Source organism: Strigops habroptila, chromosome 1 (assembly GCF_004027225.2).
Source record: "Strigops habroptila isolate Jane chromosome 1, bStrHab1.2.pri, whole genome shotgun sequence".
NCBI lineage: Eukaryota > Metazoa > Chordata > Aves > Psittaciformes > Psittacidae > Strigops > Strigops habroptila.
Window position 1 is genome coordinate 87,775,457 of NC_044277.2, and position 27,894 is coordinate 87,803,350.

The 27,894-nt window shown below is 41.1% G+C and overlaps 2 protein-coding genes across 4 annotated transcripts in view; one reads left to right on the forward strand and one right to left on the reverse strand.

Moving 5' to 3' along the window:
• BMP6 (bone morphogenetic protein 6) overlaps nt 1–1,487 on the forward strand; it is a 90,263-nt gene extending 88,776 nt beyond the window's left edge. The window contains exon 7 of the mRNA XM_030478987.1: nt 1–1,487. Coding sequence (XP_030334847.1) covers nt 1–150 — 150 coding nt within the window. The 3' untranslated portion in view covers nt 151–1,487.
• Nucleotides 1,340–27,894, reverse strand: TXNDC5 (thioredoxin domain containing 5). 3 transcript variants are annotated; one of them, XM_030479128.1, is made up of 10 exons: nt 27,231–27,535; nt 22,354–22,503; nt 19,508–19,613; nt 18,156–18,252; nt 14,732–14,847; nt 12,520–12,606; nt 9,020–9,160; nt 6,097–6,179; nt 3,852–3,981; nt 1,340–3,057 (listed from the first exon to the last, which is right to left on the reverse strand). In XM_030479128.1, the coding sequence occupies exons 1-10, from the start codon at nt 27,467–27,469 to the stop codon at nt 2,935–2,937; spliced, it is 1,272 nt and encodes a 423-aa protein (XP_030334988.1). In that variant the 5' UTR covers nt 27,470–27,535; the 3' UTR covers nt 1,340–2,934. The 3 variants fall into 3 exon arrangements, with proteins under 3 accessions (XP_030334988.1, XP_030335170.1, XP_030335077.1); XM_030479310.1 differs by lacking the exon at nt 27,231–27,535 and adding an exon at nt 27,833–27,894 and having other exon boundaries at nt 1,652–3,057; XM_030479217.1 differs by lacking the exon at nt 27,231–27,535 and adding an exon at nt 23,425–23,478 and having other exon boundaries at nt 1,652–3,057.

Consider the following 27,894-nt stretch of genomic DNA (forward strand, 5'->3'; position numbering starts at 1 on the left):
GTTCATCTTATGAATCCTGATTATGTTCCCAAACCATGCTGTGCACCTACCAAACTAAATGCCATATCTGTTCTTTATTTCGATGATAATTCTAATGTAATCTTAAAGAAATACAGGAATATGGTAGTAAGAGCTTGTGGATGTCACTGACAAACAGTCTTCACACAGACTATGTGATTCTACCATGAACTTACATACCACCTTCCCTGCTTTGATGAACTACCTGACCTTGGAGGAAAAATAATTGATGGACCACCTTTTAGAATACCATGTATGTGCCTTGTCAGGGGTGGGGGGGAGGAGGGTGGTGAGGACTACATGCTGGGGTGTGAGCAAACTGCTGGACTTCTTACAGACTGACCCAACACCATGGTGGCTGCTTAGCTCTGCAGAGCTGGAGTATGCAAAGCAGCAATATGCCCACAAATGCTTTATTGTCTGGGATGGCCTTGATCATACATAGCAGCTTGGCATTTAGCAGTTTTGGATGTGTGCTGCAGTTTTACCAGATGGGTAAAATAACCAACTGAGTCTTTTTAGGGAGGTGGGGGAAAATGAGGGGAGAGACAGGGGAAGCTAAAGAAAGTGGTGTTAGTATTTCAGGCTTAGAGCAGCTGTCTTGTACAAGATAACAAAAAATTCCTAAGGTTAGGAATTGCCTTTTGTCTAGAAGGATCAGTTACTACACCTAGCCTGTTCGTCTCCTGAAATCTGTCATGACAGTAATCGTCTTAAATTGTGCCAAATCAAATGTTTCAGTTCTCTTGTTCTCCAAGCACAGTTTAAGTAAGTCTGATCCTTACATTATGAGAGCATAACGTGGCTTGGCTGCACCCTGTGTTAGAAACACTAGTGTGAACTCAGGCCCCGGCTGGTCTTTCCAGTTCACTACTTGACTGAGCAGTATAACTTCATACACTTGTTCTTACGCAACTTCCTTTCACTCCCCACATGGAGCTGCCTCATCTACTACCACTTGCCCAGGAAGGAAGTGGGGATGCTTCGACAGCTGTAATTCAGACGTAAAAGTTTAGGGGCCATTCATTCTCTGGCTGAAGAATTTATTTACAGGAAGACAGAATGTCAACAACATAGGCAAGTCTTTGGCCAACCTTCCCCAATCAACTCACGCAACTAACAAACTGGTATAAAGGATACATTCATAGTGTAGCCACCGTTTGTCTAGCAGAAGCTAATAGGAAATTGTTTCGATCAATATTAAACTTGTATTAAATGCACTTACCTCTAATTCTTGCATTTAAAAGGCTTCTTGTAAATACAAGCTATAATTTATTGCACTTGTCACTGTATATTCATTGTGCTGTATCATTTATAGAAAGACTGCTTTTTTAAAAAGTTTTTATTTAGAAAAATCTCAGTGTAAACAATTGTACCACTCTGATTTTATACAAGAAACTCATGAGATTGTGCTTCACTAGAAAGTTGTTAAAAACGTGATAATAAAGGCTTCCTTTAAGGCAGAAGTATACACATTGATCTAATACATCTGCCAGTACAACACTTAGCTTTCACTGTAGCTTTTTCACCCTTACACATTTTTAGATTGAACAGAAACAAAAGTTCTGGACAGACAGTGAAGTGAAGTACCAGGAGAAATTCACTGATTTAAAAGTTCATTGCTGGTTTGCCTTTTTTTTTTTCTAAAAAATACCCAACCTACTCCATATGATGGACAAAAATCAGCATCTTGACAGTATAGTCAAATTAGCCATCCTCATTCCATGAGTTTCTGTGCACACGAGACGCAGAATTCAGTCCTTGATTTGCTGTTCTCTTTGTATCATGACAGTCTCTGCAGTGTAAATTCTTTGGCTTTCAATTATTTCTGACATGGAACACCTTATGCACCAAAGAATAGATCCATGTTATAATCCAAGGCACCACAGAGCACATGGTCCTAGCATTCAAACTTATCAATGCTTACAGCTTTGAAAAAGGTTAAGGCTCAAGAAAGAAGAGTGGGGAACTATTTTACACTACTGTAGGAGAGCTGAATGAGGAAAAAAAAAATTAAACATTGTACTACTCGTTTCTCTAAGTACTCTGAATAAGGACCAGTTCAACACAAAGTCTGGATTTAGGCGAGGGTAGGAACCACATGTCATCAGCTCTGAAGTCTAACTGATCATTTAGTATTAACGGAGCAGTTATAATAGCGCCTATTCACTTTGGCTCTATATAAGTAGAGCATAGTTACTCCTCTGGAGCTGGACAGAAGCAGCCTACGACAATCCACCTGACACATGTACACTATGGCATCAGTAATGTTCAGGCACATGTTACAGTACCATCACTTTCATTATGGCTAGACCTCCCACGCTGAGAGGATTAACAGGTAAGAACCAGCTCAGGGTGGCCTGGTATCTTCCAAAGGTGTGTGTATTTTCAACCTCCCATGACTTTCCATTTCTTAACCAGCAGCTATATTAAGACAAACAGGGTATAAGTACAGTTGTAGAGGCAAAAGTGACTCAACACAGCTGTAGCTTTTACCTTTCTAGTAATGGTGAGCAGTTTGTAAGGATTACTTTTGAACCAAATCTAACCCGAATACAAAAATATTCTACTGTTGCCCTTAAGTTGGTTTTCTTAATGTATTTTAGTCTCAAAGGAAACCATTTACACTTCATTGCGGGAAGGCAGAAATGCAGTAATACTACCAATGCTGAAAATATTCTTAATTTGCACAGTAACTACTTGTTACTTTTCCTTTGCACACAGGGCAGTATGTCTTTAACACACACACAGAGGGAAGATACCAATGTTTAGTACATTCAATTTCCTAAAAACAAACAAAAAAACCCTGCCCTAATCCCCTCCTCCCCCCAAATACACTATTTGAAAATTAGCAATGATTGAAATTCCCTCAACTACTGTACAGAGACAGCCAGGGATGGCGCATCTAGACTTTTATTACAGTTCATCCCTTGCCTGACGCAAGACAAAGCTATGGAGTGATTCAAGGTCTCTTGTGCCATTGTGTTCACTGACTTTCTTTCCACCTCGGAAAAGCAGAAGTGTAGGATAACCACGTACCTTCAAAAGACACACACACACAATAGAAACTTGTTACTGATGTCCAAACTCACTGGCATCCTTCACTTGTATTTACCTGACTCTGAAAAGCCACCAAACCCCTCTAAAACAATCAACTACTTTAATTGGGGGGGGGGGGGGGGGGGGGGGGGAAGGCCAAACCAACCCAAACATCACCTCAGAACTTCCAGTTATCGTACTCACAAAGTCCAAACAGACATACTTATTATATAGTGACAGAAAGGTGCAATAAATAAAACTAAAGCTAATCAGAGCAACTTGGTCTAGTGGGAGGTGTCCCTGCCGATGGGAGTGTGGTTGGAACTAGGTGCTCTTTAAGGTCCCCTCCGACGCAAATCATTCTACGACTGTATGACCTAAGATAAGTGACTGGGATAATACTTGTTAATCTAGGCTGTTTGAATGGCAGCTCCAGCTCTATCTTCAGTTTTCTGCCTACCAGCACCAAAAGACTTTTTTTTTATTTCCCTTAGAAACAGAACTTTGTATCAGCTACAAGAAGACTGCTTTGGTGCTCTCACAGAGGGAGGCTCCTTAAATTAGGGACTTCTTCAGCTTTATCCAATAATGAGAATGACCAAGTCTGACAAACAGGCCAGGAAAGAAACGGTGTCACCAGGTGCTGTTCTGAACTACCTCTTGTTTGGCTAACAGAGAACACAGCTGTGCTGCCAGCAGGCACCTGCAACGCAGCAGCGGCTCTGCTGCACGCTGGAGCCACTAACATTTAGTACACAATACTATCCTGTTCATTTCAGATCTTTCACACTTACAGAAAATCTGTTGCAGACATTACGTTCCACAGTGCAGTCAACTTCTGCTATTTTGACATCAGTCAAACCTGGAAATTGCTCTTTGGCAAGGTTCTCCCAAGTTGGAGCCAAGTTCTTACAGTGACCACACCTAGAAACAAAAGAGGGAGGTTTGTTTAGCAGATATACCTTCCAGTTTATCTCTACTGTCTTGCTGTGATGGCTGCAAGTTTAACCAGCTGCCTTTCCTATCCCCTAATGATTTGGCTCTCCAACTCCCTTGCACTATTGTGTCAGTAAATGAGCTAAAAAAACAAGTGATTTTATGTAAGTGAAGCACTGAAGTAGTTTCTGGCCTTCGTTCGTCTCGTCTGGAATGGTATTCTGGATGTCAGTGCATTAACATTTTACCCTACAGAAAATATGAAGCCAAGTAAAGACGAGCAGAGAGAATATTTAAATGAGAAAAAAAGAAAAAAAGAAAAAACACATTTTAAGTAAGGCATAGCATGTCTGTAGTACAAATTAAGTTTCCAGGTAGCATGTGCTAAAGCTACACAGCCCAGGTTTAATTATTTATGAGATTTTAATTTCCCTATTAAATTTCTTCCAGTTCCTAATGGCCTCCTTGACCAATATAAAGTATTAATTTTGTTTATATTTTGAACTTGGCTTAGCCAAGTTCATAACTTGAACTTCTTACTACTGCCTTCAAGAATAACTCCCAAAGCACTTCAGACTTTAAAGCTGCATTGCTCATTCTATTCTAACCCAGCTGCACCTTAATTGGGTTAGTGAAAGAGCCTCATAATTGCCTTGAGACTGGATCAGGGCATTTACAAAAATAACAGAAGATGTCTCAGCCAGAGTTTTCTTAATGCAAGCCAGTGTATATCTGAACCACCTTGTTAATACACAGTGACAGTATAAAAGCATTTCTGACCATGCACAAAAACTACTAGAACAGGCTGATTTTATGCTTACTATGCAATTTTACATTAATATTTATCCAAAACTAACTGAAAGACAGAACTAGCAGCAACATAATAGTGTTTGCTGAGCCCTACATAACTTAATCCACTTGGAAGAGGAAAAGGTCATTTATATGCAGAGCACTACAACTGTATACATAAGCCTGATTTTCAAAGCTAAAACTAGGACAGCAGCTACATAAATATAGGAAGTATTTTCCTCAACAGTGGATTTCTGAACATTGCAGCAGGGAGCACATACTGGTTTATGAACCTGACTCTCTGCATCCTGAACCACCATGTCTCAGCCAACTACCTGACACTGATTGTATCTGTGAGATCCAGCAGCACTCCATCAGAATCTCATGGGATAAGGATGTAACTAAAGTGCAGTATTAGTAAGAAAAGTTAATTAAAAAGGAAGCCTTTCTTTATCATCTCAAACTTTTCCAGAAGAAGTTTCTCAGATAATGAACATATGCCAACAAGCCCTGGGTTCAGAAATCGGACTAGAAGCTGCTTTGTGCACAGGTGTAAATTGAATTTACCAGCCAGTTCTGCTGGTGGTGTGGTAGCAGCACAGGCACAGATTCCATATCAATCCCTCACAGTGCACAGAGGGGATAAAGGGAATGAAGAAAGCGCAGTGAACATGAAGAGGGCTGTGTGTGTGCGTATAGGCAGGATATTTCTTAACACAGTGGTGGCAGATACTTGCCCACATCCAAAAGTAGATCTTTCAGATGTAAGAGAGTAGAGAAGTAGCTCTCAAGCAGTAAACCACACTGAGGTAAAAAAGGTGACAGCACTGGGAAAGACTGCATCATTGAGATTACATAAAACAAAACTTTCCCTGGTACTTTTTACCTACAAGAAACACACTCATGCATTCATGCCTACCGCCAAAGTTAAGCTGCAATCTTTGGATACTCCTGAGCATGTTTAAATATGGGTTGCATTTGCGTGTACTGCTTTGTAATGGTGACATCCTACTACCCCAAACAAAAGATCTTTTTATATTTTATATACTGCATTAATGGGATGGCTAGTGATGAAATCAGAGATGTGTTATCTATCTTTAACACAGCGAAATACAGCTCAATTTTAATCTCTCCCCCTGCACCAGGCTTCCTTCTATTGGCTGAGAGACTGGGCAATGGATGAGAAAGATGGCATGCAAGTTTCAATAAATTCATGTTTTAGATCCAGACAACAAATACAGTACTACACAGAAAGACCTAAATGCAACAACAGTTTAGGCCAGCAATAATCCTGAACAACAGGTATGAACTTACCATGGAGCATAGAATTTAATAAATGTGATCCCCCTAGCAATGGTTGCATCGAAGTCTTTTTCAGAGAGAGAGAGCACTGTAGCCTGTTCAAAAAACAAATAAAAAGGTGTCAAAACCTTTTGTATATACAACGTCAGTCAAATGAGCTTTTAGCTACCTGAAAGGGAAAGTCAAACTGGAAAAGATAATATTATTGATAATATAAACAAGAGTAGCAGAAGTACACCTCATGCTTACTCCTCAGCTACTTTCCTCCCCTGGAGAGCTGTAGAGAAATGCATATTTATTTCACACTGAATCTCATCCATAATTGGAGAAACAAAACATCCCTGTTTTCAAGGGCTTTGCCTCTATCCAAGTTTTTAGTTGTTGGGGAAAAAAAATATCACCTTCATTATAATACACTGTCATGCAAATGTTTCAAGGAACAGCCCTGAGGAGTTGGCTTAGAGCACATAATGGCCATCTGAGAGTTTAATGAGGTATTCAAGACATACTATGATGTCTTGACAGCTGTTCTCCCTCTGCTATATCCCTGCATTGCAGACACAGAAAAACACTCTTACCAGAAACACATATTTGCCTGTCAAGAGGACATCACCACACCACACTTGCATGGACGCCAGGAGGAATTTTTACTCCTGATAACATCAGAAACAAAGGCATGGGAGTGATGGGAGGCTAGCACATTGCTTACAGACAGTCTCACATGAGAGCACAGAACTGTTACAAACTTCATTTTTTGTGTGAGATTCTTAAGAGGGGGACGGATTAAAAAACAAAAAAACCCCAAACAAATCTCATGCCTATAAAAGCTTTTAATTCAAATGAAGCAAAACAACAACACAACTGACAGTATTACCAATTCTACTTTAAACACAGTAAGAGTTTTATAAAGAGAAGCCAAAAAGAAATTGAAATCACAAATTACGCGGTACCTTTAAGCATTTCTGTAAAGAACTGTTAGTTCATGAAAGTAAGTTGTTTCATTAAGTTGAAGTGTTACAACCTCTAAAGAATTATTTAGAAATTACACTTTCTGATTATTAAGTAATTACAAATAATTAAGAAAAAAAAAAGCAGTAAATAGTATTCTTCTATTCTGAATTTCCTAAATGGATGTCAGATGTGCCAGACATCATTTACAGTCTAAGATACCAAATCTGAAAACCCCATAAATATCATCATCCCCACGACCCATACAGTAAAACAAATATTAAAGATCCATAGATTACTATTAGAATAGCAATGTGAACTATGTAACCACAAAAATAAGTTTGGTATCAGAGAGCTCAATTTTAACCTGGTTTCTTAAGAAAAGGCATCCTATGCAATCACATAGTCTGAGCACCTGCTGATCACTCTGCCTTAACCCATCTGGGTAACTATTGAGTAATTTTAGTCATGTCTGGCAGGAGAGAAGTCTCATGGACATAGTAGTACAGCTTCTGTGAAAAGACTGGCAATTACTTGGTCCATGTAAGACATGGGGGAATCCATGTAGGGGCTCAACACTAACTCATTGCTTTTGCTGCCTGTGGCATCAGCTGTGGGCTGCTGATGGTAAATGCTGTCAGTGTGTGCTGGCTACATGGGCTAGCACCTTGTTTCAAAATTCATGAAAACAAAACCACAACCAAGGTGCCTGAAGATGAGCAACCACAGTGGCATCCAAAGCTGTGTTGTACAGTTGCAAAGACAAGTAGAGCCCTACACTGTGTCTACTATTATTTGGCAAAAAAGTCCCCCCACAATCCATTCCAGTTTGCATGCGTGCTGGTGCATGCAAGGCTTAAGTGGGAATCTGCATCACATGTGGTTTGCATTATGTCTATAAAAATAGAAAGACAACTAATTACTTTCTGCACCATACTAACACCAGCTTGTTAGGATCTCCCAAATATGAGGTCAATTAAAAAAATATAAAATTGAAGGGTATGAAAATTGCATACATATATATATAATGTTTGGTAAGCCACTTTATGCAAAATGAGTAACACTGTTAGAAAAGTCAACTGGGAAGGGTAATATTCTCCTGTGAGAAGCTGCATATAAACTGTATTTATATAACAATATTGATGCTTTTTAAGTACATAAGTTCATTCTACATCACAAGGGAGTGTAAATCACAAGGGATTGTAAATCACCGCCCCGTATTTTCTAGGTAGAAGTATGTTTTCCACATTTCCTAAAATGGTATGCTTGAGAACCACCCTTAATTTCTCAGCCTCACCAATTTCACATTCATCTACAAGAAAAATGGCAGATGAAATGCCAAAGTGATTATAAAAGACAGAAAACAACATGACATCAAGTACCACTATGCAAAGGTGATGATTGAAGTTATTCCTGTCAATTCCTTGGCAACACTCACAACCCCTGTAGCTCCTACAGCCAGGATGAGAATAAGCCTCCCAACCCAAGGAGTATTCCTGTCACAGGACACGCTCCTTGCCACTTTTAGATTAGTCTTTATAATCTTTGCTTGTTTATTGTTTCTGCAGATAGTTTATAAGTATAGGACCCTGGCTTTTTTTAGGGTCTTAGCAGTGCGTACCATCTTCCTGGGTTCAAGTGAGAATCTTGCAAGAAACGTTTATCTCCATAGTGATGAAACACACTGTCATACAGACCAAGATGCCAGCAGTTCTGTAGACCAAAAAAGACCAGGCTTCCTCTAAATAAACCATAAAAATGGAGCCCTTTTTTTTTTTCCAATTCACCAGGTTCATAAAAGTATCACTAGGAATTATGGTCTGAGTCCACTCATTAATTAGTAAAAAAATCACCAGGAAAATATTTGGTACAGTTCACATCTAGAAAATGCCAAGCTGTCAGAAAAAGAAACTCATGGAAGACTCGCATGGACTGCTTAAACAGTTTGGACACTTCTAACATTGCTGCAGAGTGCAGGAGCACTTACCTCAACAGGGGTGGGTTCTGCGGGTGGCTGCGGGGCTTCAGCGGGTTTATCTGCTGGTGGCTCTTTCCCAGAGCTCTGTAGTTGGGAATCCACGTATTCCTTTAAGGAGTCAAAGTCCCTCTTCCCTTTGTACTGGTCATTCTACAATTACAAAATAGCTCACGTAACTGTACATATGCAGTTAATCTAGCAAATAAATAATTAGCAAATAACTACCAGAAAAAACTAACATAGCCAAGTGTAAGCATATTCACAATAAATATTATTAGCTAGTCATTAAACCTCTCCATGGCATTCCATACACTCCACATCTTCAGGATTTGCCATAGATTCTTCAGTCCCAAAAGGGAACAATCTAAAATTTCCTTGAAATGAAAGGTATTTCGGAAACATAGAAGCAAATTTTAGAAACTTTTCCACTTTGACCTTCATCTCTCACTCTAGGTCTCTGGTGGTTTTTTTTAACCTAAAAGCTACTGGAAGGAACAATAGCTGCTACAATAAGTAGCTATCACTGTTTCATGGTGGTCTCTGTTACCATGAGAGCTCTGTCCAGTGCATTGACAGGGCTGAAAGACTCTACTTGCACGTCATCTGACTACATAGTTGCTGACCAACACGCTTGTCACACATTCTTGGAAAACCCAAACAGTAAGGCAATGGTCTCCAGGCAACCAAGTTCACCTAGGAGCAAGAGACAACAGCTGCCTGCTGTGGGGCAGGCATTTCCAACAGCACCAGCCTCAAGAAAGTAAAGTCACATTTTTGAACCTGCACATAAAGCCCTCAACCAGCAAGATCTGTGAGAAGCCACAGTTTGCCTTAGCTGCTTCCCCATATCTCAGGTACTTTCACAACTCTAGAGAACAAGAAATCAGAGCACCTCCGAGCAGTTTCTAGTCATCCAAATCTACTGTTGGCCATCTCCAAACTGGCTCTTGCATGATTGTCCATACTGCTCTTTGCAAAAATCAGTACTATTTATTCTGTTCAGACAAGAGATCATCTCTTGGGAGACGCTATATATCCATTTTGGGTAGAATTCATGAGTTTTGATCCCATGAGGTGTATGGCTAGAAGATATATCCCCTCTCACAGATGAGGAATACTCTTCAAGAAACAGCACACAATCTTACAAATGTTGGAAGGAAGAACAGACACCTCAACTCTTCCCCACATGTTTGGAACTCTTTCTAACACTTTCGTCATTGATAATGTTACTTGTAACTATAGCCGCTTTCCCCACACTGGTCTAAATCACAAAGGAATTAATGTAAGACGATGCAAGAAGCCTGTACTTGCTTGTTTGCATCCATTTCAGCAGGGCAGTGCCCACTCATTCCTTCCAGGGTTTCTGCTGCAGCTAACCCACAAGTATTGTCTGATGCCAGACTTCAGTTATAACAATAGGGCTGGACAATAGGGCTGGATGACTGAAGCAGTTCTCATCCTCCTCCCCTCCCTTACTGAACAGTATAAGAGCAGCAAGAGAGATTTCCAGGAATTTCTGGGTCAGATTATTGGAAAGCTGTTGGAGTTTTGTGGGGGATTTTTTTGTTTGTTTGTTCTTTTGTTTGAATATATTGTATCAGCCCATGAAAGAACATGTGATTCTGGTGGCATACTGCCACCAGGGAATACCATGCTGCCAATGGAGAAAAGCCAGTCTGATGTCAACTGAAATACATTGTTCAGACTAACAGCTGAGATTCAGTTTGACCAAATACAAGAGCAGTGATCTGACTTTTTCTTTCACTGCACTCTTGATACAAAGAAGTGAGCAACTCAAACTTCAATAATTACAAAGGGTCAAGAAAAAAGATTGATCTGGCTGGTAGAGAAAAACCACAGCTAACTTCTCTAGCTCAAGACAGTCTGGTTCTGCCAAGGGATCTTGCCGTTTGTAGCTATCTGAAAAATAAAAATAAAGCAGGTGGAAAACCATCCTGGAGAAACAGCAAAACACTTCTCATGCTTAATTAACTGAAAACACCTCTAACCTTGGGCACGCCACCATGTTTGACTTGAGCATTGCCTCAGCTTCCAGATCTGCTTCTGACATGTGCCAGGCACCACTGCTCAAGCAGTAACAAGACCATGTATTTCCAGCATCAATCAGGCTGGAATTCAGAAATCCCAGTGCTGCTTCATTAAATTCTCTGGAGTGTCTGATCTTACAGGGGTGCTTATACCAAACCTCACAGGCACTGGTATGTATTTATGGCTAATTTCTCTTTAAAGCGCCAGAAAACTGCCACAGGCAATGCCCACTAAACTGGACTGGGTAATAAAACAACTCTGATATTGTAGATGTTCAAAAGGAATGCAAGATGAATGGGGCAAAGACCCAAAGCCCTCAAAACTTAGCAGGTAAGAGCTGAAAGAAGAGTCCTGGGTTCTCTGCATGCAGGCCTGTTTTTATTTCATAGATTGGTTAGGGTTGGAAGGGACCTTAAAGATCATCTAGTTCCAACCCCCCTGCCATGGGCAGGGACATCTTCCACTAGACCAGGTTGCTCAAAGCCCCATCCAACCCGGCCTTGAACACTTCCACGGATGGGGCATCTGCAACTTCTCTGGGCAGCCTGTTTCAGTGTCTCACCACCCTCACAGTAAAGAACTTCTTCCTTACATCTCTAATCTAAATCTACCTTCTTTTAGTTTAAAGCCACTACCCCTTGCCCTACTCCTACGCTGTTGCAAAAAGATACAGATTTCTTGCAGGCCACCTTTAGGTACTGGAAGGCTGCTCTAAGGTCTTCCTGGAGCATTCTCCAGGCTGAACAAGCCCAACTCTCTCAGCCTGTCTTCAACAAATTGGTGCTCCAGCCCTCGGATCATCTTTGTGGCCCTCCTCTGGACTCATACATTAATCTTGAAAGTGTGAAACATATGATAAGCAACACTTCTATTTATATGTTTATTTGCTGCTGTTCATGTACCTAGTATTTATAAATATTTTACTTCCCTGTAACTTCAGCATATTGTTTTAATTGCTACAAGGAAAAGTGTCAGCTGGGCCCACGGGACTTTCACTGTCATATGAAGTGTTCAGATTTATAAGAAGGAAATATTTCACTACTCAAGCATCACTCAGATAGGTACCACTTACAGATGAAAACCTTCTGATACACTGTGAAAATTATATATTTTTAGAATTATTTCTATTTATTTCATCCATGGGTTTGTGTTCAGTAGGAGGTAAGGTATTAAGATAAAGTAAACCCAGATTTCTCCTGCACAGTAGAATAATTGGAGATACTGCTTACAGATTTATGAACATCATATCAGTTATTTGCAGAGCACAAAGAGCCAAAGAGTATCTTTTATTTGTGGATGAAGTATACCTCTTCCAGTATCCAACTGAACCTCCACCATCTTTTCTCTCACAAGCAGACTTTCATATATACCCTCTTGATCTATTTTTCCCAGGATACAAATATAGTTCAAGTATTATTCAGAAAAAACGGTCTTATCTTTTGCCGAACTTGCAGACTCACCTTTTCACCATTCCTAAACCAGAGGAGTGTGGGATAGCCACGAACTTGGGTTTCAGAGCAGACTTTGGAATGCTGGGTACAGTCGACCTACAGTTTAAAATAAATAAATAAACCATGCAATGCATAAAATAACCATACAACAAGCAACATAGCCTCTCTGATGTTTACAATCTCAGAAAAATATAGGAACAATCAATACATGGGTTGGCAAAACTTAGTACCAAGCACTGTCTTGGAAACGATTATGTCTGCCTTCCAAACAGTGGTTGGGTTGTATAACTGAGAGGCTCTGTGTGTGTTTGATTATTTTATTATTTTTTTAGGAGGGATCAGGGAGGGAGGTACGGACAAGAAGGAAGTAGTAGCAGTTGCAAAGAACAATGAAGACATAATTTAATATTCCAGTTAAAAAGTACTTGGTATTCTCAGTGAATAAAATCACTGCATGGACAATAAGATACAAAACACTAATGTGAGAGAGCTTTAAAGTGAAGATATATTGGCTCATCCATTTTTTGAAAGATTACTCTTTAAAGACTTCAGAAGGCATGTCAACAGCGAGTTAACTTTACCCCAAGGGAAGTTCCAAGTGCATAGCAACATTCAATTCTAATATGTCATAAACCAATCTGTAAAGTTATCAGTTTATCATCTTTTTTGAAGCAGGAAAAAAGATAACTTAAGCATTGGAGTCATTGCTCAACACAGCACTTGGATTATGAATTTTACGTTAGAAACACGTTGCTCCAGATCACTGAAGATCAATTCTAAAGATTCAGGTTCAACCTTCTTAGAAACAGTTGTGTTCCATGTTTACTTACAGACTTAAAATCTTAGCCAAGAGATGTTTCAAATAGTCTCACAAGGTATACAGTTTCACAAAATTGATTACACATCCAGACAAATCTCAGTGGCTTTATTAAACGGAACTACCAGTAAGAATAACTGCAAACATGACAGACAAATGAATAAAACAGAAATTTTGGAAATTTTTTGTTAATTTTTCTCTGGGTATCAGAGAATGGTAACTTCAAGAAGCTGCTTAAGCTAAGCAAAGATTTTACAAGACAGCAAGCAAGGTTCTCAAAAAGTAAATCAGCAGATGCAACATTCGGTACAGACAACATCAAAGGAGCAATAGCCTTTCGTATTTTATTCTCAGAGAGAATCCAATTTTATATCCAGGTCTCGATTTTTTTAATACATAAATTCATATGTCTTTTCTATGAAGTTCAACTATGCTGACCTGCTCTACATCTACAGCGTACCTGAATTAGTGGATTTTCAAAAGCATTAAAAATAATACATAAAGTCAAGCTCACCACCCCTAGTAACATCTGAAAGTATTATGAGGGCAGAGGCAGGGAAGATAGTTGGGGTTTTGTCCCTGTGCAGAACTGACAAGGCTGCTAACCGTTATGCAGTCTTTCAGATCACTGGTACCACTCAGAAAGCTTAAGGATAGGGAAGTTGAGCCCTGTCAGTTTTCCACTGTTGGCAAGTACAGAGGGATTCACATCATGAGCCACCTGGACTTAGGTATGGGTCAGCAAATAAAGCCAGTAACTGCAATTGCCAGACCTCCTCCATACCTCAGCACAGAAGTCACTCCACGTACAAGTAACAAGCTCCCATGGTAAATACACCACAGAACCTGGTTATCAACCCTGAGGGAATAGTAAAGCAGGACAAGATATCAGTTTTTAAGGTGGAAGACCCCCTGAAACCTTTAGAAAGTTCTAGGGGGGTAAAGAGATAAAAAAACAACCAATCAAGAAATAATTCATCATAAGGAGCCCTGTAGATCTAAAGCTGGCTAAGGAATCCAGTGCAGTAAAGAGCAAATTAAAAGTCACTTTCCCACTCAAAACAAATACTGACGTCTATCAAGTTCTGAAAAAGGGGAAAAAAAAAAAATTATCAAAATATTACTCCATGCATTTGAAGTACTGGACTTATTCCTGTCTCTCTCAAACACAGGAAGCTGGCTGTGTTTCTAACAAGTACTTGCTTAACACGGGGGAGTCCTGTCAACTGTGGATGTATGGGCGGGGGGGGGAATCACTAAAGTAGAAACTATGACTATAAAGGTATTTAAGAGGTGACAATCAAAACGATTGTTATTTGTGAATCAAAGCACAAAACGCATGATACTTGGCTGAAACATGCATTCACACAAAACACATTTTTAGACGAAGAGTACTTCACCTACCTTGCCAATCTTGACAGTTTCTGAATGCTCAAAGGCTTGAGCCAGCTGTTCCCAGGTTGGGGCCAAAGCCTTACAATGACCACACCAAGGGGCAAAGAATTTGATGAAGTGATTACCTTTTAAGTTGAAGGGGGAAAAAAAAAGAGAAGAAAGAAAAGAGGAAAAAAAAAAAACACAACAAAAACACCACATTTAACTCATTTGGAATGAATTTGGCTGCAGTTAAAGACTAGGTTCTAATCTCAGACTGCAAATTTATCATGGTATTTCCTGAGCTAAAGATAGGAAACATTGTAAATCAAAGGCCAGGACAGAATGCTTCAGCAATTAGGTTTTCAATACTGTATGCAGTCCCAATGTTGCCAATTTCCCTGAAAATCCAAACAGCTTCACAACTTCAAGCCAACAAATGACATGCTAAAACTGATAATTTTAACCTAACCATTGGGCAAAATTCTACCATGTCAATCACCTGACCTATTAGAGAGTAGAAAGAACCACCAAGGCACATGTGTTTATAACACCATAAATGAAAGTAAGTGTTCAACTTCAGTATTTATTAGGAAACACCACTACATTAAGTCAATGAACTACCCAATAATTTTGTTCAGCTTTACATTCTTCTTTTTCTGCCTTACTCTTTGTTTTTCATGTTAACTACTCAGGAATCACTGCCTTTAGCAGATTTTTGAGGTGGTTTATAGAGATGTTTAGTTTAAATGTATATTCTTAATTGCAGAGTATTAGAATATGTAATTTCCTTCAATTGAGATTACTATTAATTCAAGATGCTGCACAGTTTTGCACACGTCAAGGCAAGGCTCTGTTAACATGAAATAAAAATTAATTAAAACAAGGAAAAAATCTAATTTGAAGGAAACACCAGCAACTGGAGAATGGCTCTTTTTAACAGAAGTATTCATGATCCTTTGAAGACTGCTTTGGGGCCGATATTACTAGAATTCATTTCTAATTTGAGGGCTTCAGGAGGTCACAACAGGAGGTCAGAGGAAAGACCTCATAAAATAACTAGGAAATGGAAACTGCAGTTAGTACTGTACTCTAACTTGCCTGGTCTGCACATAGCAGACTTTCAAATTGATTGAATGCTTTGCTTTGGACAAGTAAACTGCAAACTGAAATTTCTTATGAATAAATATCTAGTCAAAATCAGCTATTCCATGACACATACTCTGATATACTCTCCTCCGCGACAGAAACAAAGAATAAAAAATCTTTTTACCCTAGAACATGAAAAAGGTAAAGGGAGACTTTTTAAGAACAAAAGTTAACCTTCCACCTGGAACTGCTACACCTCCTGCTAAAATGTCCAAGAGGAGACTGGTGACAAGTGGCATTCCTCAGGAGTCAGTGTTGGGACTGGTGCTGTTTAACATCTTTATTGGCAACATGAACAGTGGGATTGAGTGGACCTTCAGCAGGCCTGCCACAAACACCGAATTGTGTGGTGCAGTCGACATGCTGGAGGGAAGGGATGCAATCCAGAGGGACCATGACAGGCGTGAGAAGTAGGGCAGCACAAACCTCAGGAAGTTCAGCAAGGCCAAGTGCAAGGTGCTGCACACAGGTTGGGGCAATCCCAAGTACAAATACAGGCTGAGTGAAAAATGGATTGAGAGCAGCCCAGAGGAGGACTTGGGGGTGCTGGTCAATGAGAAGCTCAACATGACCCAACAGTGTGGGCTTGCAGCCCAGAAAGCCAACTGTATGCTGGGCCGCATCAAAAGGAGCATGGCCAGCAGGTCGAGGGAGGTGATTCTCCCCCTATACTCTGCCCTCATGAGACTCCACCTGGAGTACTGCATTCAGCTCTGGGGCTCCCTCATAAGAAGGATGTGGGCTTGTTGGAGCGAGTCCAGAGAAGGGCCACAAAACGATGAGAGGGCTGGAGCACATCTCCTATGAAGACAGGCTGAGAGAGTTCAGGTTGTTCAGCTTGGGGAAGAGAAGGCTCTGGGGAGACCTTATAACAGTCTTACAGTACCTAAAGGGGGCCTACAAGAAATCTGGAGGGACTTTTGACAAGGGCATGTTGAGATAGGACAAGGGGAAATGGCTTTAAACTGAAAGAGGGTAGACTTAGATGAGATATGAGGAAGAAATTCTTAACTATAAGAGTGAAGCACAGGAACGGGTTTCCCCAACAAGTTGTGGCAGCTCCATCCCTGGAAGCATCCATGGCCAGGTGGGATGGGGCTTTGAGCAACCCGTCTACTGGAAAGTGTCCCTGCCCATGGCAGGGATGGTGGAACTAGATGATCTTTAAGGTCCCTTCTAACCCAAACCATTCTATGATTCTATGAAATTTAAGTACTGAACTTCTTGTAATTGAAGCCAGAGAGACTTCAGCAGTTTTACAAATTATCATAAAACTGCTCAGCCATTGGATATGACCGTGCAAATGTCTCCTCTATGAATGCCAATAGATACATAATAAGAAAATGACAAAAAAACATTAAAACATTTACAGATACACTAAACTTAGCTATCTTCTCAGACTGTAAAGTTTTTTAATGCTTAGCATCTCCCTGATGGCTTAGAGAAAAATCTATGAAGAATTTTGTTGTAATTATGTGTTAAGCCACACAGGCTGGGAAATTTTAAGTTAGCTGCATAAAATGCTCTTTTACATTTGAAAATATTTCTAATCAATGAATGGTTGCTTTAAGAAGCTCAAATATCTACCTCACTGGTGGTATCACATGGACACAGACAGTTAATTTAATTCAGCCTTTGTTTTTAGGAAAACAGATCTCCTGTTGTTATGACAGCCCAAAGTTTGTATGGTAAGATTCTGCTCATTCTCTAAAAAAGCCACCATGTGGGTGGTGAAATTTCCCATGTTAGGTATTGATCCTGGCATTAATTTAAAAGCTTCTGGACAAAATATTTTTTAAAATGGCCAAGCAAGTGAAGTGTTTTGCCCACATTAAATTCTGGAGAAAGAAAGCTAAATAAGGGGCCACACTGGAGTGGGATGGTGCAGTAAGGATGAAGTGGGTGGATTATATTTATCCAGAACAACAGCCTGGAAGTAAGAATAAGCCAGCACCCAGTGAAGGAGGAAACTGGACTTGCGAAAACACAAAGAGAGTGGCAAGGCACTCTAGGAAAGAAACAGTTTAGTCAAGCAAGCCCTGCTAGCATCTTCCATGTGATTATGGGCCTTAAATTTTAGTGCCTTCTGAGTGGAGTGGTTTTCTTAAACTTTTTCATGGTGTGCAATGTGTAAACACACTACTACATTTTTACCCAGTATGTAGCTTTAACCCTCTTTCACTAAGTATCACTGGAAAATAAAAGTGGAAAGGAGGTACCTTGAAAATTAATACTTATGTTGCAGACTTCCCACTATTGATGTCTCTGTAAGCAAGTGTCTCCTGCTTATGAAACAAATAGTTACCTTCTGCTATGTGCATCCTGAAATTGTCTGCTGAGAGTTCATACATTCCCTGCTTAGGTTCAGGGGCTTTTGGTGGTTCCACTTCAGATTCTGGATCCTATTCATAAGAAAAAAATAACTTTTATTTGCCTTGTACAGTAAATAAACAACATTTGATTCCTGTATCACACCATTCTCATTCTATGGTAGAGTTGTAAACTCTGAAATTTTAAATTCTGAAAGCAATGTCCTTATTTAGCTTGATTTAGGTATCTAATGTTTCCTAACCAACAACTACTTGAAAGCAAAATGTGAAAAAGACTCCCACACAGAAAAGAGCTAGCAGTCACTGGAATTTCACCATGCTGTAGTACAGTGACAGAGCACAATAATTGCTATGGCATTCATCACATCACCATATATTAACACACGTAGATTACATAACAGTTCCTCCCTAGCATCACACATCTGCCATCGCACCAGCTCCAGTGGTCTTTGGGCTATTTAAAATAGCTAGCGAAAAGGATATTTTCTGTTCCCCTATTGCCAGACAGAGGAACCTAATGGGCCTATGCAGGCAGCAACAGTGGGAAAAGAGCACACACTTCATAGGTATAACCTGCAGCAAACCCATTGGCACTTCAGCAAAAGCAACTTTCTAGATACTAGGGTCAGAGCTGGAAAGAATTTAAGAACCTCAAAGTACATGTCTTACAATATTTCAGCATTTAATGTTTAATTATTAAAAACACCATGTTTGTTTCAATATAATCACGTTCTAACTGTAGTTCAGCAATCACTAAAGATTTGTCCAGATTAGAAACAGCAATCAAATTTAATTTTAGGCAAGGCCTGGCTACTATATGTAAATGCTACCCCTAAACTCGAGGGTTTTCTTAGTGATGGTATTAGCTTAACTTACTTAACTGATTATTTTAAAAGATTTCTTTAGGCTTCAACATTATCAGAATATCTGATAACTGAGCTACAGACAGCATTCATGATTTAAGAGGTAATTAAGCCCAACACAAATGCAATTTATAACACATTATAGCTAAATTGCTTTTCTTAATCTATAAACATTATGGCCTACAGGTGTCAACTGAATTAACTCTATGAATTGTATCTTAAAATGTCAAAATGCTAAACACTTAAAACTGCATTATGTGCTGTAGTTTTAAATACAGGAAACAAAGGGCAGGTCACAGGATGACAGTTCTAATTACTAAGCTGACTTACGTGGAAGCTGCCCCATATTGTTATTGCCATATGACTTATTCTCAGGAGCAGATTTCCTCCTGGAAAATGAAACCTAACCTATAGAAATTACAGATAAGCAAGTTTGCAGGAGGGAATATTTCCTTTTCACTTACAGATGGTTCCTCATTTAGTTTCTCCAACATCCAGTTTTCCAGTGCCTGGAAGTCCCTAGGGCCTTGGTATTTCAGAGGTTCTTGTCCTGGTTTAAGCAGCTTTAGGCTAAAGGATCAAAATGTAGAAAAGAGTGAGGCAAAAATCTGCACACAGGAAACATTCTTGGGAAATGAACATGCTTCGCTAATCCACAGCAACACAGCTCAGGCTGCAGTAACAGCTCTCTTGACTATTAACATCAGCATCAGGCATTTCCCTCAACTTAAAGGGTCATGGCTAGAACTCAGGATACTTTTTCATTCCCATGTAAGCTTTTAAAGGATATTTTAAAAACAGCAAAAAGAAATACCATGTTAAAAATCAACATAGCCTAACATTACTTCAGCTAATAAGCAATAATAAAACATTGCACTGTTTAGTTCTAAGGTTAGTCATTCATAATGCCTAAGAATCCTAATTCAGTTTGCCAAAAAGCATTAATTTTGTTTTGTTCAACCCTCTACATCACCAGAGGAAAAACATCTAATGCTTATTTTCCCAGGAATTTCTTTCTCACATTTCATTCCATGACTGCTCTTGGAATGCAGGGCTTTTCATGTGGTATTAAACTGATTAAAAACATGCTCAAACAAGTCAATAGGTCAAAGAAATAAGTGACTACTAGTAGAGATTCAAGACTTCACAATTATTGATTTAATAATGGCTATCAAAACTTTTCCATAAACTACCTAAAACGTCTACTATTAAATATTTAAGTTAAAATTGGAAATATATTTGGTAAAGGGGCAATATTAACTTCTGACCTAGTGTTATCTTTAAAGCAAATCATAATTTCAATTACTACTGTCAACTAGCCCTCAGTTCTCCTTTCCAAGCTGTCATTTTGTACTGCTTTTTGGTTTTCTTTCTCTTCTTGTTCCAGAGTTGGAAAAAATGAACATATGAAAGTGTTGAAACAACACATAATGCAAATACATTCAAAAGAAATAGGAGTCCCACTTCCACTTTTTATTTAAGGTATTCTTGAATGTTCTTTGTGATGATAAAATGTAAAAAGTTTTTTTTTTGGGGGGGGAAGCAAGTTCATAATAAGAAGGAAACAACAAAAATGAAGCAGAAAAACATCTAAAATGCACCTCGTGGCAATACTTTTGAAGAGTAATAAGAAAAAAAAAAAGAAGCTAATCAGGTTAAAGAGCCATCTACACCTTTATTTTCTTCAAATGAGAGTAAGTTTCTCTAGTTCACTTGAGAGACTATTTTGCAGCACCAAATAATCCTGAGACAACTTTACTAACAAGCAAAGGGACCTGCTCAGCCAGTTTTACTCTCAGGGGGATGGAAAGGGGATGCAGCCTTTCCTTTGATGGATGTTTGGAAAAGCAGTGTAGGAACCAGCACATCCTGGACTTGCGACAATCCCTCTGTGCCCAAGGAAGCTGTGAAATTTCCTTTGCTGGAGGTTTTTACAAACACGCTAGTTAAAAACTTACTTAGACAGGAAGAGAATTGATATCATGAATTCCCCTTCGTCTCTATATTCTATGCAAATGACTGCCTTATCATTTATATTTTTCAAGTAGATGAAAGTGAGCGCTAACTATTCCTGGACATCCAGTGAACTTAGGGAGGGAGGGAGAAGCAATTACATGTCCATACATCTTTTTCTTATTGAAAATATCTGCCACTCTTTCTATTTTAGAAGGAACAGCACCACAATATAATCTATTTAAATATGCAAAGACACCAATACTCAGTTTTGGGGATATTAGAACAGAGTTCTATATTCATTGTTTCTTGGTATCACTAGTGGAACTAAGCCACAAACTGCCATTAAGGACAATTCCTACTTCAACAAGGACTTTGCTATTTATAACTCTCAACTTCTACTCAGTAGCACTCATCTGCGTCCAAGTGGGTGCAGTCAGGAGCATATGTTAAGTTCAGGCTGTTGCTGGGGTCAGGAGTAACGCTACACAAAGTGAGCAAAGGGAGGGAAACTGAAAAACACAGGCTGCAGGAAGGCTACAGATGATTACATTCTCCACTTATTCCCACTAAGATGAGTAATTACTGAAGTGGTTGAAACAATCCCACCCATTTTTGCAAGAAGCTTTAAAGAAGATGCAAGTGAAAAAAAATCCCTCTGCTCCTTGGTGGCAGCTAAAAAGGGAACACATTTATCTAACCCAGTAGTACTATCTAAGCTGACCTCTCATAGATATTCTAGATCATGTTCTGCCTACGAAAGCTGAGGTGGTACACCATATATCCTTTATAACAAGATAAGTTTAACAACCGCAAACTCCAAGTGAACTTCTCCTAGATCAATATATGCAAAATTACCTAGAAAAGGTCTGTATAGCATCACCACTGCTATGCTAGGTAACAATATTAATCATTTTATGAGGATTAACTTCACTCAAAAATTTATATTCTGAATACATTAACATACACGAATTATGAATGGTGCAGTGTACTGACAAACTTGTTACTTTGAAAAGTACCATTACCAGAGACCAGCTCTATCATGCATATCACAGCTGTATAATGCACTGTTGCTTGAGAAAGAGGTACTCTCAGAGAAAAGAAACAGGCAATTCTGGACTTTGTTTAAACACAGCCATCTTCCAAGACATAAAACAGTTTCTTTAGAAAAGTAAGAGTGATATGTATCACATGATACTTGGCAACATAGCAGAAAGGCTTAAAATGAACATATGAGGTCCAAAGGGCTACAAAGAAACCCACCAGAAAGTAGAGCTTCGAAGTTAGCTTCAACAAATTGGCAGAGTATCATGGAAAAATAAAAAAGAAACAGGAGCAGACATCCTTTTATACTTACGTAGGGTATCCTCGGACACCAAATTCAGAGCACAGTGGAGTATCTGTAGTACAATCCACTTTAACAACATAGACCTGTGGGTTTTCCATGTTGTTGTATTTATCTCCCAAATCATTCCAAGTTGGCTGGAGGCGCTGACAATGTCCACACCTGCGACAGAAGGAATAAGAGCTTAACAGTTGCTCGCCTTTAGAGGTGAATGAATCTATGGAAAAGTCATACACGTAATGGTTAGAGATTCTGAAGCATTAGAAAATAGTTAAGTCAGAAATCTTCTATACTCGAGCACTGTTACACTAAGCAACAGTCAATACTATTAAGAATTGTAGGGCACTGCAAACACATGGAAAAATCAAGAGATGACAACTTCTTGCTACTATCCTTTTACATTACAAAGCCTAGTAAACACCCCTCTGAATGTAGTGAGGCTATTAAGAAAAGCACGCAGTCTTCCGGTTTTCTAGAAAAATCCTGTGAGGCTGTCTAGCTTTCTTTCCACTCTAACATTTCAACACACTGTATATTTTAGTGGCAGGTAAGAAGGTAACAGTTTCTAGCCTCACTGTAAGGCCACTTGTGCTTGTGTGTCATAGGAATTGTAACTCACAAGTCACAAAACACATAAGGGCTGATTTCTGGACAGAATTTCTCAAAATCCTCCTATACCATGCTTTGCCCCAGCAGCACACCACCAAGTATTTACATCTGCATATACACAGAAAACTGGACTCATATAGTTGCTATAACAGCAGGTTCCCAGAAGCAGAAAATGGTTATTATTCTTCTCACAGTTTTCTTAGTCTTTCAAGTCATTATAGCAACGCCCTACTCCTGTGACTAGATGAAAAATTTTAAGGAATGGATTTTCATTTCTCTTTAATGGATGCTTTTGCCAACCCTTCAAGACATCTAAAAATACGTAACTGGATTAACAGAAAACATTCTCAGCCTGACAGTATGAAAGCTGTTAATGCCCTTTGCATGACCTAGGCAGTCTGCTTTGTAAGTAACAATCAAAACACCATTAGGACTTTGGAGAAAGTTGCTTCCATTTAAAACACTTTCACTTACACAACTGGATTTGAATCCACTTGTAGAAAACCTGCATGGATTCACACCTTTCCAGGTATCCTGATATCATTAGGGAAAAAAAAAAACAACAAAAGAAATGAAAACCCAACCCCCCAAAAAATACAGATTTACATTAAGATAAAGAATGTCTTCTGACCTTAATAAGGTCCTGTTACAGTCAGGTGCAGTGTGCGGGGGAATTCCCTGCTATATGGGGGAATAAACTTCCTGTATGACCTTATTCTGATCACCATGATCTCATCATGGTGAAGAGATACCATGTGTTATTACTAAAATTAAATATTCCTTAAATATTTAAGTCCCTCCATAGTCAGCTCTTTCATGGAGCTTGACTTACGAGCATTTTGGATTCCATGGTCCCTCCCCCTAGCAGTCATGGGGATTTTAAACACCAAATTAATACTGACTGGTCTTAAAGAACAGAGCATGGAAAACTATGGAAGGCAATCTCAAGTAATTAATACATCATGTCAGTGGGGTTGGAGGAGCAGCCAGAGCAGCAACGATGGAGACCTGGGCATCAGTGAGGAGTCCTGCTCTTCCCTCCCTTACATGGGCTAGGAAGGTACAAGCATTCATCATCTCTGTTTACAAACATAAATGAAGATCCAGAAGAGACTAACAGAGCTGTATGAAAGATTCACCCTTCTGAAAAACAAAACCAACCAAAACCAAAACCCTACTTCTTGTATGCCACTAACATCAGGAGATATGGGTGAAAGGACCTTATTTGTAAGAGTTTGCAGATAGTTTGCCCAATTTAAATCTGAGCAGCCATGTGCCACAAGTGCTCATGCATGGAGATTATTTTGCTGTGGTAGTATCCTACAGAGTACCAGGCTGCTCTACCCCATGCTGCCAGGTCAGTGCTCTACCCACAGTATCAGCACTTTTAATCTGAAAAACTGGACGGTGGACTTCCTGGCAAGAGGGGTTGTAAAGGTACATAGGGACCATATATGTCAATCTGCAGTAACTGATAAGCCCTCTGCAGTCAGTGAGGAACACAGACATTTCTGGAGGCCCTCAGTGGAGCTTGAGCTCTGCAGCTAACAAGGGCAGCTCCACAGTAAAATATAGAACAAATGATTATCCGATTAAAAATGTTGGTAGACCCTGGGATAAACAGGCATAATGGTACAAGCAGCACAGGACCAGTCTTGCTCCAGACAAAAGAATCCAGCTAAGGTAAAATCCAATCAATGGAGTTCAATTCAACAGCAACAAGCTCTGGTGATCAGGTCCAATTCAGCAAAGTGGACTTCCAGAGGTTTACCAAGAGACCACATATGTTGAAAAGATATGTAACGGTCAAAATAACACAGTGAAACTACTCATCTGAGGTTCCTTCCAGCTAAGGAACCATGGGAATCTCATTCCTCTATAGACATGCAACTGGCATGGCCAACATCTTAAGAATATCTAGTGTCACTAAAACAGTAATCTGCTCATAGTTCTGTCCCTTGCCAAGTGTAGCTACCAAAGGGGACAGCTAGATGATTGAAGACCTTAGACATCTGATGGCAAAGGACTTGGAGTGCTCTCTTTTTGAACTAGCCTGCAATATTTGAAACAAATGTAGGACACAAATGTGTACCGCTGCTGTCTGGGAGTGAGGCCCTCAGCAACATTTGTGTCAAGAATCTGGAAGAGTTGTGTCGGCTCTAACCCAACTTTTACTGGTAGCATTGACAATGCGACATTAGCAGCATCCATAGCAATCTGATAGGAAATCCTAGCTTAATGTTGGATTGTTTGCCAGGCTTCTCCCTTGTAACTAAAGGGAGCAGTGCCAAAACCCATGCCTCTCTGAGAAGCATTAGGAGATATTAGCACATTAACATCACCCAGGAATAGGGCAAGAGGCTCTGATAGAGCTTCCAGGGCTGTCAGGTTGCCACCTGATCCCACTGGCGATAAAACCACTAGTGTAAACATAAGCACCTCTCTCGAGCATTCAGAGGTTCCCATTGTCTTTCTCTTCCCCTTGGACCTAAAACCTGGCCCTGTTGCTACCTGTCAGGAGCCAGAAGTCCAGACTGAGTGCCCTGAAGACCCAGATATCTGGAGGACGTTTGCTATGGGTGAGAAGAACGCCCAGAGAAGTTACAAGAAGTCTGGGAAACAATGCAGGTCCCTCACTCTTGAGTTGAGCAGAGATCCTCAGACCTCACAAGGGCACACCACGGTCCAGGTTTGCAAAGCCAGTGCACTCTTTGATGCACATCAGGAATGTGCAGCATACACTGGACTCTGCAACAGTCCTTTGGCACAAGGTCTCCTACAGTGTGCTGAGACAAAGCTCATCTGGTTTTAGGGTTGCCTGTGAAATAATCAGTCAAAGCTCGGCGAGGCACAGGTATTATCACCTGAAAACAGAAGCAGAGCAGAAGCACTCCTGCTCTGCACGGGCATTTCTAAGGCCTTACAGCACTCTCAGGCAAAGGTCCTTTACCAGCAAGTCAGGCATCCTCCACTTCTGTGATCTTCAGACAACAAAGGCAGGCATCTGCTCTTTCAAGCTTTTGCTTAACATTTTCATACTGCATAAACAAGTCGACATTAATAACAACAACCAAAAAAAAAAGTAGTAGTTCCTCAGTTTTGAAAGGAAATCCTTCTCTGCTATTGATTTCAAAGAGCATCATGACTCACACCTAAATGGCACCATGTACCAATGGATAACTTAGGATCAAAACATTACTTTTGCACCTTGTTCCCTCAACTAAATTTAAGAAAACTTGGAGAAAAACAAAACCAATCCTAACAAAAAAACTCCCAGTAACCTACGCTGGATATCAGTAAGTCAGATAAAAAGGATGGGGGAAGAGACAAACAAAAGAGAAGACTATGAACAACCACTAGAAAGGCTCAGAGATGAGTACTGCCCTATGACAGTGTAGCATCCAGCAAAGCCCTGTTGTCCCACTCCTCTCAGCTATTTTTGTGTCAAATGTACTAGTCCTGGACAAAAGCCCAGTAGGTGTCTTGCCAGTCTGAGAACTCTTCAGCTCTGCTACAGCTACCTGTGGCCTTGGGGACACCGCACTATCATTATACTGCTCTCACTGCACATTTATCTTTAAATTTCGTGATTGAAAGAGAAGATAACTTGTTGCAATTGAAATACTTATGAGAGTTGGGGACACAGGGTAAATGACAGTCACCAAATCACAGCCGCTGCCACACACAGAGGCCGCGGGCCACCGGGCTCTTTGAGGAACGACGTGAAGCTGAGCCCGAGGAAGGACAGAGAGCGCCGCCGCGGACCGGAGCCGGCTCCAGCCCACCAGAACCGGGGCTGCCCCAGCTTGCCCCCTCACCGCCCGCCCGAGCGACTTCACCGCAGGCCCCACGCGGGAGGCACCGCCGGGTGCTCAGAGGGCCGCTTCGGGTGCCGATGCACCCCGCCGCCAAGGGCCCTCGGCGAAGGGGGGGGCCACCGCAGGCCGGCCCGGCGCGGCTGAAGCCCCCGACAGGACCAGCACGGCCGGGGAGGCCGGGGCCAGACACGCGAGAGGCTTCAGCTCCCGTTCCCGCTCCCGCTCCCCCTCCTCGGCCGGGCGCTCAGCAGCCCCCGGCCCCCGTTTAACCTGTGTACCCCCCGCCGCTCCCCGGGGTACGGCGCCCGCCCGGCCCCGGCAGTTGGGGCTCAGAGCGGCGCGACCCCGAGGCCTCCCCCGCCGCCGGCCCGGCCGCCTCCCGCCGCCACGTCAATGGGGGAAGAGGCGGGCAGGAGGGCGCCGCGCCGCGCCGGGCCGAGCTCCACCGCTCCGGATACCCACCACGGGGCGAAGAACATGACGAAGTGGGGGGCGGCGGCGGCGCCGTGCCGCAGCATCTCCGCGCTGTAGAGGTGTCGCCCATGCGGGTCCGGGGCCGCGTCCGGGTCCGCCTCCGCCGCCGGGACCGGGTCCGGGCCCGGCTCCGGCTCAGCCCGCCCCGGCCGGCCGCAGAGGACGGGGCCGAGCACGGCCAAGGAGAGGAGACGCCACCAGGCCGGGCCGGAGCGGAGCGGAGCCATCGCAGCACCGAGAGAGTGATCGGCCAAAGCCCCGGGCTGCTCCTGCTGCTCCTGCCGCCCCTCCCCGCCCCGCCCGCCCTACGGCTCCCGCCTCCCGCTACCGGCCGGCCCCCCTCGGGCACCCCCTGCACACGTCCTCTGCAAACGCTCTACCGGAGCCCTCCCTTCTGGAGATAAAAAAATGAAATAAAACAATGTCTTATATACATTACATATGTATTTATGTTGTATATTTATATACCATATAATTTGGTGGTTTATATTAATTGTATTAATTGTAGTTATGCTAATATAAACATTTATATTTGCGTATAAAAATAACAACATAGATTTATATTTTAATATATACACACAGAGACATACCGTGATGAAGCTTTTCTTAAAGTAAACCAATGAAGAAGAGGCAGGCAGGGCGGTACCAGCCC

Bases quoted from the DNA above. Each gene is read 5' to 3' on its own strand.
- TXNDC5 (XM_030479128.1), bottom strand. From the start codon at position 27,469: ATGGCTCCGCTCCGCTCCGGCCCGGCCTGGTGGCGTCTCCTCTCCTTG. The intron at 22,504-27,230 runs GTGGGTATCCGG...CTTCTGTCGCAG, and splicing joins GTCATGTTCTTCGCCCCGTG to GTGTGGACATTGTCAGCGCC. The intron at 14,848-18,155 runs GTAACTATTTGT...TCAACTTAAAAG, and splicing joins CAGGATGCACATAGCAGAAG to GTAATCACTTCATCAAATTC.